The 13,223-nt window shown below is 37.7% G+C and overlaps 2 protein-coding genes and 1 long non-coding RNA gene across 7 annotated transcripts in view; 2 read left to right on the top strand and 1 right to left on the bottom strand.

Moving 5' to 3' along the window:
* Positions 1-13,223, top strand: part of LOC137250425 (rac guanine nucleotide exchange factor JJ) — a 215,473-nt gene that overhangs the window by 52,732 nt on the left and 149,518 nt on the right. The gene's annotated exons all lie outside the window — the stretch shown is intronic.
* On the bottom strand, positions 439-3,555 carry LOC137248227 (uncharacterized). The gene is made up of 2 exons (XM_067779105.1): positions 3,401-3,555; positions 439-877 (listed from the first exon to the last, which is right to left on the bottom strand). Exons 1-2 carry the CDS (start codon positions 3,438-3,440, stop codon positions 567-569), a joined length of 351 nt encoding a protein of 116 aa, XP_067635206.1. The 5' UTR covers positions 3,441-3,555; the 3' UTR covers positions 439-566.
* On the top strand, positions 6,549-7,265 carry LOC137248226 (uncharacterized). Its single transcript, XR_010952127.1, has 3 exons — positions 6,549-6,671; positions 6,766-6,946; positions 7,007-7,265. It is a non-coding gene; the product is annotated as an uncharacterized lncRNA (long non-coding RNA).

The following is a 13,223-nucleotide window of genomic DNA, read 5'->3' as shown; positions in this document are numbered from 1 at the left end:
ATGGCACGGGTCACCCTTCACTTAGGTAAGGACGACGGGGAGGATGTCTTGTGCTACTTTGCCCCCCGCGCCCTCCTAGGTGTTGAGGGGCCCGACGCCTTCATGGCCATTTAATTCCTTCCCCTCAGTTTTAGCTTAGGCTGGCTGAGTGGAAGGGGCGCTGTCATGGCGCGGGTCACCCTTCACTTGGGTAAGGACGACGGGGACGATGCCTTGTGCTACTTTAGTTTAAGGTCATAAGTTGAATAGGCGCTTACTCAGAAGTACAACCTGGCACATTCCTTTCTCTTACTCTGCTATTCAAAGGCGCTCTCCCTCCCTACTCCCTCTGAATATCTCTCGCACTTTTCCTTTCTCTTTCACTGGCAGACTTCATCTTGACCACCCATCCCTTTATCTGCTAAAAAATCTCATTTATGAAAAAAGTGTTGCCACTCATTTTATTTCATGCAAATTTATATTTTATTATAATTGCATAAGACATTTTGCTGGGCTTTTCAAATAAAATATAAAATATGCGACAGGACTTGCTTAGTTCATGGACTTACGCTGGTTTTGTCGGCTCCTTAGTTCGGATTTGTCACAAGACGTTTTATAAGCTGTCGCACACGCTCATTACCAAGTACTTTTCGAGCAGTTTTTTTGAATATTTTATAAACTGAACGAATTTTGTTTTTGAGTTCTGTATCGTTTAATTTTTTCCGTACCATAACCTCAAAACTGTCATGTGGTATTGTTTCTAATTCTGCATTTATTTCTTCTTCCGTATGTTGATGTTGTTTTTGTTCTTCTTGTGGTTGTTGTTGTTCTTGTTGTTGTTGTACCAGTTGATCTTCCGTATCCTCACCACTTGTCATTTGAATTATGATGAGAAAAGCTGAAAAATAGCAAAATTTTCAAAAATACTAATTACGAATGTCATAGAGTTCGCATCTTCTGCTTCTTAATTGGTGCTTTGCCGTCAACCTGAAATTGATCAAGTTCAGTAAACTGCTGCCCGTACCGGCAGTCTCATCAATGATGCTGGAGCAAATAAAAGAGTTTGTGAGTGTGTTAAAAACTAAGAGAACTCTTTGCTACACCCGAAAAATTTACCAAACTCAATATTTTCAATCCATTCCGACGTCGATGAGTCTAATGGTTTTTATAAAGCCCTACGATTGAAATCAAACTGTTCTTTTCACAGTCCACAAGAAGGGGAATCCTGCAAAGCATTAACACACATCACTTTTTCGTCGAGTTTAAAGCCGCCTTCGACAAGACGAATGCCGCTATTGCTGGATTTCGTTTTGTTGCAAAACTTATACGACTGTACAAAATGACGTTGAGCAAACACCAAAACTGAACGAATTTTACGACAGAGTGATTGCTATATGTGTTTTCTTTAATATGAATCTCGAGAAAACTAAAATAGCGGCAGAACTTAATTGCTCTGGAATAATATGCTTTAAAAGCCTGAATTACTGGCGTATGTTGACGACATTGATATCGACCGCCTGAACACCCGCGCCTAAGTTCTGCTTACTCCAAACTGGAAACAGAAGGGGAAGAGATGAGTTTGGTGGTGAATGGCGGCTCTTATCTAACAAAGAGTTATCCCGTTTGCGCTTGGCAACCACGCCACTGTTGGTGGACATAATTTTGATATAGTATAAGACTTCGTTTATTTAAATGAGATTATTTGACAGTACCGACCTTGGTGACCCCCAAAAAAAAAAGGGGGGAAGCGGAATGGGAGGAGCATTTAAAGAATTGTAACCCCTCTGCTGATGTAGGTAAACTATGGTCTACCGTAAAGTCCCTATCGAACCCGAGTGTTGTTGGATGAACAAAAATGAGCGAGCACTTTCTGGCGACAATACGTGCATGCATTCTGCGGTTGACAAAGCCAGATGGCTAAAAGACGCGCACACAAGCATAAAAACAACGCGTCCCCTATGGCCCATCACCGCCAAAAAGGTTGAAGATGCCATCGTCCATGCTAAAGCATCTAAAGCAGTAGGCCGAGATGGCATAGCCATGCCGATGCTTAAAAAACTTGACAAAGAGGAATTTAAATATCTAGCGCATGTCGTCAACCTGTCTTTGTCCACCTTCGTCATCCCCGCTATTAAAGCATGGGAAACCAGCCTATCGCCAGTAGCCAAGACACTTGAAGCCATTCTGCTTCCCCATTTCACTGAAAACTTGCGTTTTGCCAATCATCAGTATGGCTTTCGAAAACTACATAGCACTATCACCGCTAAATGCCATCAACACAAAGATAAATTGCGGACTAGACTTATCAATAGCTTTTAATACAGTCAATCATGACACGATACTGCAATACTTGGAAGGGTTCTCCCTTCCGCCAAGTCTCAAAAGGCGGAGCGCAAATTATCCATCTGGTCGCCAAGCATTGGTGAAATTCAGGAACGTAAGATCAAAACCCAGAAGAACTAAACAAAGGGTACCACAGGGGGGTGTCATATCACCGATTTTGTTTAACTTCTACATATCGATGCTTCCTTTGCCACCAGAAGGAGTCACCATTGTATCCTACGCTGAAGACTGCACGATAATGGCTTCTGGTCCCGGCATACCCATCGATGAGGCATGTAATAAAATAAACAACTACTTCCCTGATCTCTCCAGTTATTTCGCCTGACAAAGATAGGCAATTGAAAGGTAAAGTCCTCTCCCGGCAAACGAAAATCATTCTCTATAGGAAAGTTCTAGAGAAAAAAGTTTTTCGAAAGATATATGGGCCTTTACGCGACTGCGATTACGAGTACAGAAGGATATTTAATGATGACAAGATTAATGCAGTCATAAAAAAAGTCTCGTGATTTAAAACACAGCGGTTATGCTGGCTAGATCAAGTTATGTAAATGAAAGATGCTGTTCTGGCTAAAAAAAGTATTCTTATCAGAACCCGCCTATGAAAGCAGAGGAAACGGACGGTCTCCACTCCGCTGGAAGGAAGAGGTGGTCTGGCCAATTGGCGGTAGTTAACGCAACGAAAAATCGACTGGCGTGGCGTAACAGTTAGACGGCCATAACCGTTTCAACGGGTAAGCGTCAATAAAATTAGTAGATAATTTAGTATCGAGCTCAACTTGAATCAAATTCTTGTGCACTTCAGTTCTTCAAAAGACAAACTTTGTCAGTCAAGCGAAACTAAGTTCAAGTTTGAGATATTAATCATTTTGCTGATGACTGTCAATAAATATTTAGAAGAGATAGACTAGGACACCATAGGTATAGGCCTATTCGTTGAGGCTCTTCACTCTGTTATTCAAAGTTCTGCTGTACACTTTTGAGCGCAGGCGGAAAAAAAGTTTACTTAGCTGAACGTAGCTTGGGCAAAAGTTTGCCGACATTTTTTTATTTTTTTATAAATTAAAGATAAACCACTTACCACAAACTAACAGTGCTAGTTCTAAGCCTTCGAACTTCATATTGGAAAAACTTCAAACGCGATTATTAGTAAAACTTTTTATGCAACAACACCCAGCGGCTCACAATGTGTAGTGAAAATGCTGTTTTTAGCGGCTTAAATAGCAAAAATTTTACAGACCAGACCACTTGGATAATGAGGTTAAATGCTTAAACAATAAAACCGTTGAATTTGTTGTTTTTGCTTTCTTCGGAGAATACGTGTTGTTACATGATTAGGTCTCTATAATAAAAATTATTTTGTTGTTATATAAGCTTAAAATAAATAGGCATCTAAATGCCAAGCAACGTAGTCGACAAATTCGAAATAAAAATCTTTTCATCTCACCACCTCCTCCTACCTCTCTTCGTCATCGTATGTTTCTTATCTAAACACCGTTTGGCTCTTTACTCCTTTCATACCCTCATTCAAATTTCTCACTCTTCACAATTCGAACACAATAGATGAAACGGAGTGGAGGCCGCCGTCTACCTCTGCTTCCATAGGCGGGTTCTGATAGAATCACTTTCTTGGCCGGAGCATCATCTTTCATTCGCATAGCATGGCTTAGCCAGCGCAGCCGCTGCGTTTTAATTCGCTGGACTATGTGGATGTCTCCGTATAGCTCGTACAGCTCATCATTAAATCTTCTTTGGTACTTGCCATCGCCAACGCGTAGAGGTCCATAAATCTTTCGAAGAACTTTTCTCTCGAACACTCCCAAAGCCCCTGTTGTCATGGTCCATGCTTCTGCCCCATATAGCAGGACGGGTACGATAAGTGACTTGTAGAGTATAATTTTCGTTCGCCGAGAGAGGACTTTACTTTTCAATGCCATAATTCTATACCAAGTACGAAAAAAGAGATGAAACGTGGTAATTGGGTTTGTTTATTGACGCAAAATTTAACTTTAGAAAAAAACTTTGTAAAATGGGTGTAACACCTACCATATTAAGTAGAAGAAAATGAAAAAGTTCTGCAGGGCGAAATCAAAAGCCCTTGGAATCTTGGCAGGAATACTGTTTGTGATATTACATATATATATAAATTAGTGGTACCCGACAAATGATATTCTGGGACCACAAATACGAGTATTCTTAATATCTAGATCCTTGCGCCCCCTGGCGACGATTTTTTTCATATGTCGCTTTCTACTCCTGTATGTAATATGTGTTCCAAATATGAGCAAAAAGGAACTTAAATACGATTTTTTGAAATATTTCGATCCGTGCGCCTCCATCGGAGTTTTTTTCTTATTATTGCATTGTCATCGGGTTCTGAACTATATCCCAAGCTTCAAGCTTGTAGCTTATCGGGAAGTTATTTAAATTTTAATTACAAAATTGTTTCACAACACAGAGTCAAGCTAAATAAAACCGTTTAATAAAACAAAAATTTAGTCCTTTTTTTGGAACGTGGTCATTTTTTCGATGCATTTTGGTCCGAAATGAAAACATGGGGTGACAACCGTGTTATTTATATATATATTTGCGAAACTATTTACATAAATTTTGTAACTAATTCATAAGCACAGTTGTAATTTTTTTTTCATTATCGGGAATCTTAATAAGTTAAATTTATGTCAAACAACTTAGATATACTCCTATATTGATTGACAATTTTTGCTGATTTTTGGGACATTTCCGCCTTCGTATTACGTTTTGTGTCTACACGAGTATTTATTGTTGAGCGAAGGTAAAAAATATTCTGATTTGAATTTGATCCAAATATAGCAAACGTCGACATTCAACGTGGGCTTTCAGTTCAATATGCAGTTCCAAATTATTATCTGCAAATATCTATTTTGAGAAGTGGAGCAAATGTACTAGTAAAAAACGTTTTTAACATCAAAAAGGTTAATAATACTAAGGCCGGGGTTTTCAGTGCGAGTTTAAACTCCAGTTCAAGTTGACTAGAGTTTAAACCTGCACTTCGGTCGCTTAAGCTGATATGAGCAGCAAATTTGTATGTTATCGAACAAATTGGCAAGGTTAAACTCTAGGCAAGTTTAACTAGAATTTAAACTTCCTCTGAAAAACCAGGCATTAGAGGCTAAAAGAAATCGGGTGCCCAAGTTCTTACTTATGATGTCAAGAATGTAAATGATTTCAAAATGATTTGCCTATTTGGCAAATACTATGTATGTTTGTATGAACACATGCGTATATATGTATATACATACGTGTGTTTGGTTGAAACTTTCTTCGATAAAAAAATTTAAATTTTGAGAGTTGACCTTATTATGTTAAATGTCAGCCAATTCTTTCTCACTATCATATCACCATGTGCAGACAAAAACTGCTTCAAAAAGCTTAAAATTAAGAGTATGAAGGAAATTCTTGAGAACATCTGAACTCAAAAACAAGTAAGGAAGTATAAGTTCGGGGGAAGCCGAACACTACATACCCAGCTGTGCACTTTAAATGCTGTTGTTGTTTATTTTGTGTGGTTAATAGTGTTAAAAGGCTGCGCAATAATACATATACATATATGTGACCCGGTCTATGAAAAGGTGGCTTATGACTCAAACAAAATTTTTCCACTTTTTTCTGGTTTCCATAGTTTTTGAGACGCTCTTTCACGTGGTGAAAACTAGAAAGTTCTAACTTGCTTAGAAGAGTACTAAAAATGTAGAGAAAGAAGAGCACAAATGAAAGACGATGAAGCCTTTGGTTCCTTCGATGCCACTTTGGTGGCTGGTGAAGCATCCTCAGATTTTTTTATAGCATTTTTTTCGATGGCAATGGAGCCAAAATATCGGTTAGAAACTGGTTTGCGCTTTGCCTTTTGGGCATAACTGTTCATAATGCAAAAGAAAAACTACTAAGAAACTGAAGAAATGCATTATTTATCTTTAACAACTGTTTCTCGCAATTTCTTTTTTGAGTTAAGCCACATTTTCATAGACCGGGTCACATATATGGTTCTATTCTGAACTAATTTTTCTTCGAGTTATGGCGGTGCCACGCCCATTTTTTTAAATTTGAAGTTTCCCTATTTATTATTCAGCCCAATTCTAAACGAAAATTCCGTGCGAGTTTTTTCCCTTCCACCATTCCTCGTATTCTAAATAAAAATTCCGTGTGAGTTTTTTCACTTCTCCCTTTCCTCCTATTCTGAACAATGTTCGAAAAAGCGGAAACCGGTTATGGGAGAAAAGTAGGTATTATGAATGTGAGTGAGAGGGAGATTTTTCCTTCATTTTAAAAGAAATTGTTCACTTGATAAGCTGAAAGGAACGCTTCATAAAAATGTAAGTAAATTGTATTTTTTGAATTGAAAATTACTTATTTTATTAGGTATGTAATAAATAAAAGAATACTCTCTTATATTACTCCTGATTTCAGGTCTAAAAGTACAAATAAGCAACAGATAGAACTACTAATCGATTTGATGCAAAGTCATCCGGAAATTGCGCAAGGTTGTTTTAAAGGAGGCAAAGAAGCCTTACACAGATTTTGGCGTAAAGCTGAGGAAGAGCTGAACTCAGCCGGACCACCAGCAAAATGCATTGCAGAATGGAAAAAGGTGATTATTTTCATGAAAAAGTTGTATACATACAAGCTGACAAAAACTTATGTGTTCTAGGTGTGGGCTGATCAAAAAAAATACGTGCGTCAAAAAGCAGCGAACAACCATAAGAGTTCCAGAGGCACTGGCGGTGGCCCAAATAACGAATACAAGTTTTCCACAACAGAAAGGGCAATACTTGAGTTGATCGGTATGAAGGAATCCGTGGAGGGAGTGGGAAATAAATTTGGACTGCCATCTAGGAAGAAGATATTGCAGCAAATTGATGGCAACATTCAAATTGAAGATGGAACTACAGTTAGGGAAAGTGGTGTTGTGGACGACATCGTCCAAGAGAGTGAGTGTGAGTTAGCTAGCGGATTTGAGGTATTGAGTGAGACTGTGGTAGGGATTGATTGTGAGGTATTGCATGAGGACCCAGTTATTAGTGTTTGTATGAATTAGGGACCCCCAAATGCTTTGATTGAAAGGCCCACTTCCTCAAAAAGAGTGCCATCTAAGAGATCTTCCTCTGACATTCTTCAAGAAGAATTGTCAACTCAACGCGAGCTCTGTGATACCATAAAAGGTGCAGTGTCAGATTCCACTGATCAAAAAGAAAATATTAAAAAAATATATAGGGCGATTGACAAAATATATGCAATTAATAAAAAGCATTATAAGGAAATGGAAAAATTAAAAAGAGAGGAAATAGATGAATTGAAAAGGCATAATTTAGCAATGGAAAATCTTATGCTCCGCCAGCTAGAAAAATAATTGAAAATTACCTAGTCGCATGACACTTGTATATAGCAAGCTACCTGAATTTGTGATTTTTTTAATAGTCCTTTTTAATATTTACTAAAATATAAGACTAGTAAATTTTTTTAATATGAACTATATTTTATTTTATTTCATAGTAGTATTAATATCAGTATTATACATGCTTACGTGAACTATTTTTATTTTGTAGACTATAATATTACTTAGTTTAAGACTGTGTTATGACGAGCAAAAAAAACTATTTGTGATATTTCTATTTTTTGTAAGAAAATGAGACTGAAACTCTTTAGTAGGAATTAAGTAAAACGTACTAAATTGTGATACCTGAATTTAAAGGCAGAAAAAATGAATTTAAAACAGAAAATAAAATATTAAACTCAAAGTATGTGTTTTCATTCCTTAAAATTTATAGCGAGCTTCCAATGTTGTTTCGTATGTTTTGCGCTGCGTTCAAATACTGAGGCGAAGTCAAGGGTATTAAATCTTGATTTCTGTTTTGAGTTGCCTGCTCTTCTGTGGATTGTACTTCTGTCATATCTGTGTATGCCTTGAAATGTATGCATATGTTGTGCAGCGCGCAGCACAAGTTTACAATTTTTGCTGCTTTTTTTGGAGTGTAATGTAATTCCCTTGCACCAAGGAGACACTTCCGTCGATTTTTCAGCACCCCATTGGTTCGTTCAATAATGTTGCGACACTTAGAATGGGCTTCATTAAATTTCATCTGTATAGAGCCTTCGTCGGAACTCCGATGTGGTGTCATAAGCCATGGTTCTAAAGGATACCCGTCATCACCTAGTTTAAAAAGTCTTATATCAATACAAATATTTACATTTTGAGTATTTTATTATTACCCAGTATTCAAAAATTGGCTTCACGTTGCAAATACTGGTCTTAAAGGTGAGTTTGCAATTCACTCACATTCCAAATAAAGGAGTCATGCGAGGCACCGGGATGGGAAGCATCAACGTACCGAATTTTCAGCTCATCGTCACACATCTAAGAAAATACAATGCCATAGTCAAATATATTTCAATTGAACTATTATAAATAGCTTACCAACATTACATTTAAGCTGTATTAGCCCTTACTATTGTAGTAGAGATGCTTGTTTTCCGCGGGTGTGATGATACGGACATGAGTTCCATCAATGCAGCCGATAACACTGGGTATCCCATGCTTCACGTAAAATGCACGTGAAATTCTTCTTCTTTCGTCGCTGCTCATTGGCACACTTATCCATCTTTCGCACAGCTCACTTTCAAAGGTCTCAACGACTTCGTCCAGAACTTTGCTGAAGGTGGGTTGCGCTAAAGAAACGTCCACATCTTTTCCGATTCCTGTTTGATACCCACCTTCAGCAAAAAATCTTAAAACTGCACTCAGTTTCACAAGCGGCGATATCGCAAATTGTTTTTTGCGATGCCGTGTGTGCGATGTGAGAAATTCCAACAAATACCGAAATGCAGGTTTGTTAACCCTATAATACTTTTGAAATCTGTAAATTCCAGAAATTTAATGAAATATAAAAGCAAAACAGAAGATGTTCTAATACTTACAACGATTGTGGCAACTCCAACGGATTGGTACTATCGCGCAACCTTCTTCTTATAGTCCTCTGTTGGTGTTGCTGGGAACCTTCTTCATCAATCATTTCGTTCACAACCATATGAAATGCCATACTATTCATTTTTTATGTATATTTTTCTTTAATTTACGATAAATTCGTCAAAAGACACTAAACTTTATTTTCTTAAACAAAAGCAGAAATGCGTAATGAACTGTCAGATGGTAAAACAGCTGACTTCGAAAATTCGAAATTGCTATTCCCCAATTTTTCTTCTCCCTAGGAGAAAAGAATTGGAGGAATTTTTCCGCGGGAACAAAAAAATCCGCGAGAACAAAATTCCGCGAGAATATTTAGAATTGGTCTGATTATAAATCCACTTGGGAAATGAAATTCCATTGATATAAAGCTCCTTTTTGCAAAGATATAGCTTACTTTATTGGTCCACGACCCTCTTAAAAATGTTTTATATAAAAGTGGGCGTGCTCCTTAACCGATTTCGTTAATTTTTCTTCAAAGAATTCCTTATAGTAAAGACAACCCCTCTGCCGAATTTTGTTACGAAAGGTTCAACGATTTTTGATTTATGATTAATAATATTTGTAAAACTAATTTTATCACAAGTGGGCGGCACCACGCCCATTTAAAAATTTTTTTCAAATTTTTATTAAGAGTCTCAATATCAGTCCACACGTCAAATTTCAACATTCTAGGTGTATTATTTACTAAATAATCAGGTTTTTTCTAAAATGTTATATATATAAAAAGTAAGGAAGGCTAAGTTCGGGTATAAACGAACATTACATACTCAGTTGAGAGATATGGAGACAAAATAAGGGAAAATCACCATGTAGGAAAGTGAACCTTGGGTAACCCTGGAATGTGTTTGTATGACATGTGTATCAAATGGAAGGTATTAAAGAGTATTTTAAGAGGGAGTGGGCCTTAGTCCTATAGGTGGACGCCTTTCGAGATATCGCCATAAAGGTGGACCAGGGGTGATTATAGAATTTGTTTGTACGATATGGGTATCAAATGAATGGTGTTAATGAGTTTTTCAAAGGTATTGGCCTTAGTCCTATAGGTGGACGCCTTTTCGAGATATCGCCATAAAGGTGGACCAGGGGTGACTCTAGAATTTGTTTGTACGATATGGATATCAAATGAAAGGTGTTAATGAGTATTTTAAAAGGGAGTGGGCCTTAGTTCTATGGGTGGACGCCTTTTCGAGATATCGCCATAAAGGTGGACTAGGGGTGACTATAGAATTTGTTTGTACGATATGGGTATCAAATGAAAGGTGTTATTGAGTATTTTAAAAGGGAGTGGGCCTTAGTACTATAGGTGGACGCCTTTTCGAGATATCGCCATAAAGGTGGACCAGGGGTGACTATAGAATTTGTTTGTACGATATGGGTATCAAATGAAAGGTGTTAATGAGTTTTTAAAAGGTAGTGGGCCTTAGTCCTATAGGTGGACGCCTTTTCGAGATATCGCCATAAAGGTGGACCAGGGATGACTCTAGAATTTGTTTGTACGATATGGGTATCAAATGAAAGGTGTTAATGAGTATTTTAAAAGGGAGTGGGCCTTAGTTCTATGGGTGGACGCCTTTTCGAGATATCGCCATAAAGGTGTACCAGGGGTGACTATAGAATTTGATTGTACGATATGGGTATCAAATGAAAGGTGTTATTGAGTATTTTAAAAGGGAGTGGGCCTTAGTACTATAGGTGGACGCCTTTTCGAGATATCGCCATAAAGGTGGACCAGGGGTGACCCTAGAATGCGTTTGTACGATATGGGCATCAAATGAAAGGTGTTAATGAGTATTTTAAAAGGGAGTGGGCCTTAGTTCTATGGGTGGACGCCTTTTCGAGATATCGTCATAAAGGTGGACCAGGGGTGACTCTAGAATTTGTTTGTACGATAAGGGTATCAAATGAAAGTTGTTAATGAGTATTTTAGAAGGGAGTGGGCCTCAGTTCTATAGGTGGATGCCTTTTCGATATATCGCCATAAAGGTGGACCAGGGGCGACTCTAGAATTTGTTTGTACGATATGGGTATCAAATGAAAGGTGTTAATGAGTTTTTAAAAGGTAGTGGGCCTTAGTCCTATAGGTGGACGCCTTTTCGAGATATCGCCATAAAGGTGGACCAGGGATGACTCTAGAATTTGTTTGTACGATATGGGTATCAAATGAGAGGTGTTAATGAGTATTTTAAAAGGGAGTGGGCCTTAGTTTTATGGGTGGACGCCTTTTCGAGATATCGCCATAAAGGTGTACCAGGGGTGACTATAGAATTTGTTTGTACGATATGGGTATCAAATGAAAGGTGTTATTGAGTATTTTAAAAGGGAGTGGGCCTTAGTACTATAGGTGGACGCCTTTTCGAGATATCGCCATAAAGGTGGACCAGGGGTCTAGAGTCACCCCTGGTCCACCATATCGGTATGGTAGTTGTATATGTGAAAGCGTTTTCGAAATATCGACCAAAATGTGGATCAGGGTGACCCGCACCATCATCTGCCGGGTACCGCTAATTTATTTATATATGTAATAACACGAACAGTATTCCTGCCAAGATTCCAAGGGCTTTTGATTTCGCCATGCAGAAATTTTTCATTTTCTTCTACTTAATATGGTAGGTGTCACACCCATTTTACAAAGTTTTTTTTTCTAAAGTTATATTTTGCGTCATTAAACCAGTTTTCGTATTTGGTATAGAATTATGGCATTTTTTTTTATTTTTCGTAATTTTCGATGTCGAAAAAGTAGGCGTCGTCATAGTCGGATTTCGGCCGTTTTTTATACCAAGATAAAGTGAGTTCAGATAAGTACGTGGGCTAAGTTTAGTAAAGATATATCGATTTTTTCTCAAGTTATCGGGTTAACGGCCGAGCGGAAGGACAGACGGTCGACTGTGTATAAAAACTGGGCGTTGCTTCAACCGATTTCGCCCTTTTTCACAGAAAACAGATATCGTCCTAGAATCTAAGCCCCTACCAAATTTCACAAGGATTGGTAAATTTTTGGTCGACTTATGGCATTAAAAGTATCCTAGACAAATTAAATTAAAAAGGGCGGAGCCACGCCCATTTTGAAATTTTCTTTTATTTTTGTATTTTGTTGCACCATATCATTACTAGAGTTCAATGTTGACATAATTTACTTATATATTATAAAGATATTAACTTTTTTTTTAATTTGACTTAAATTTAAAAGTGGGCGTGGTCGTTCTCAGAATTTGCTAGTTTTTAATAGGCAAACATATAGTAATATGAGTAACGTTCCTGACAAATTTCGTCATGATATCTTCAACGACTCCCAAATTACAGCTTGCAAAACTTCTAAATTACCTTCTTTTAAAAGTGGGCGGTGCCACGCCCATTGTCCAAAATTTTACTAATTTTCTATTCTGCGTTATAAGTTCAACTCACCTACCAACTTTCATCGCTTTATCCGTCTTTGGTAACGAATTATGGCACTTTTTGGATTTTTCGAAATTTTCGACAGCGAAAAAGTGGGCGAGGTTATAGTCCGATATCGTTCATTTTAAATAGCGATCTGAGATGAGTGCTCAGGAACATACATACCAAATTTCATTAAAATACCTCAAAATTTACTCAAATTATCGTGTTAACGGGCGGACGGACATGGCTCAATCAAATTTTTTTTCGATACTGATGATTTTGATATATGGAAGTCTATATCTATCTCAATTCCTTCATACCTGTACAACCAACCGTTATCCAATCAAAGTTATAATACCCTGTGTACAAGTACAGTTGGGTATAATAATGTTCGGAACATCAATATTGCACTCACGACACAACAGATTATGGGAAAGTATGAGCTTATAGCGTTTTCTTTTCTGAAGATAATGACGCCCCGTTAGTTCCTTTAAGCTCCCTTGATAAAATATTTCCCACTAAATAAGAA

The sequence above is a fragment of the Eurosta solidaginis genome, chromosome 4 (assembly GCF_040869045.1).
Source record: "Eurosta solidaginis isolate ZX-2024a chromosome 4, ASM4086904v1, whole genome shotgun sequence".
Classification (NCBI taxonomy): domain Eukaryota; kingdom Metazoa; phylum Arthropoda; class Insecta; order Diptera; family Tephritidae; genus Eurosta; species Eurosta solidaginis.
The sequence above is the reverse complement of the archived record's forward strand: the minus strand, read 5'-3'. Positions and strand labels throughout refer to the sequence as shown.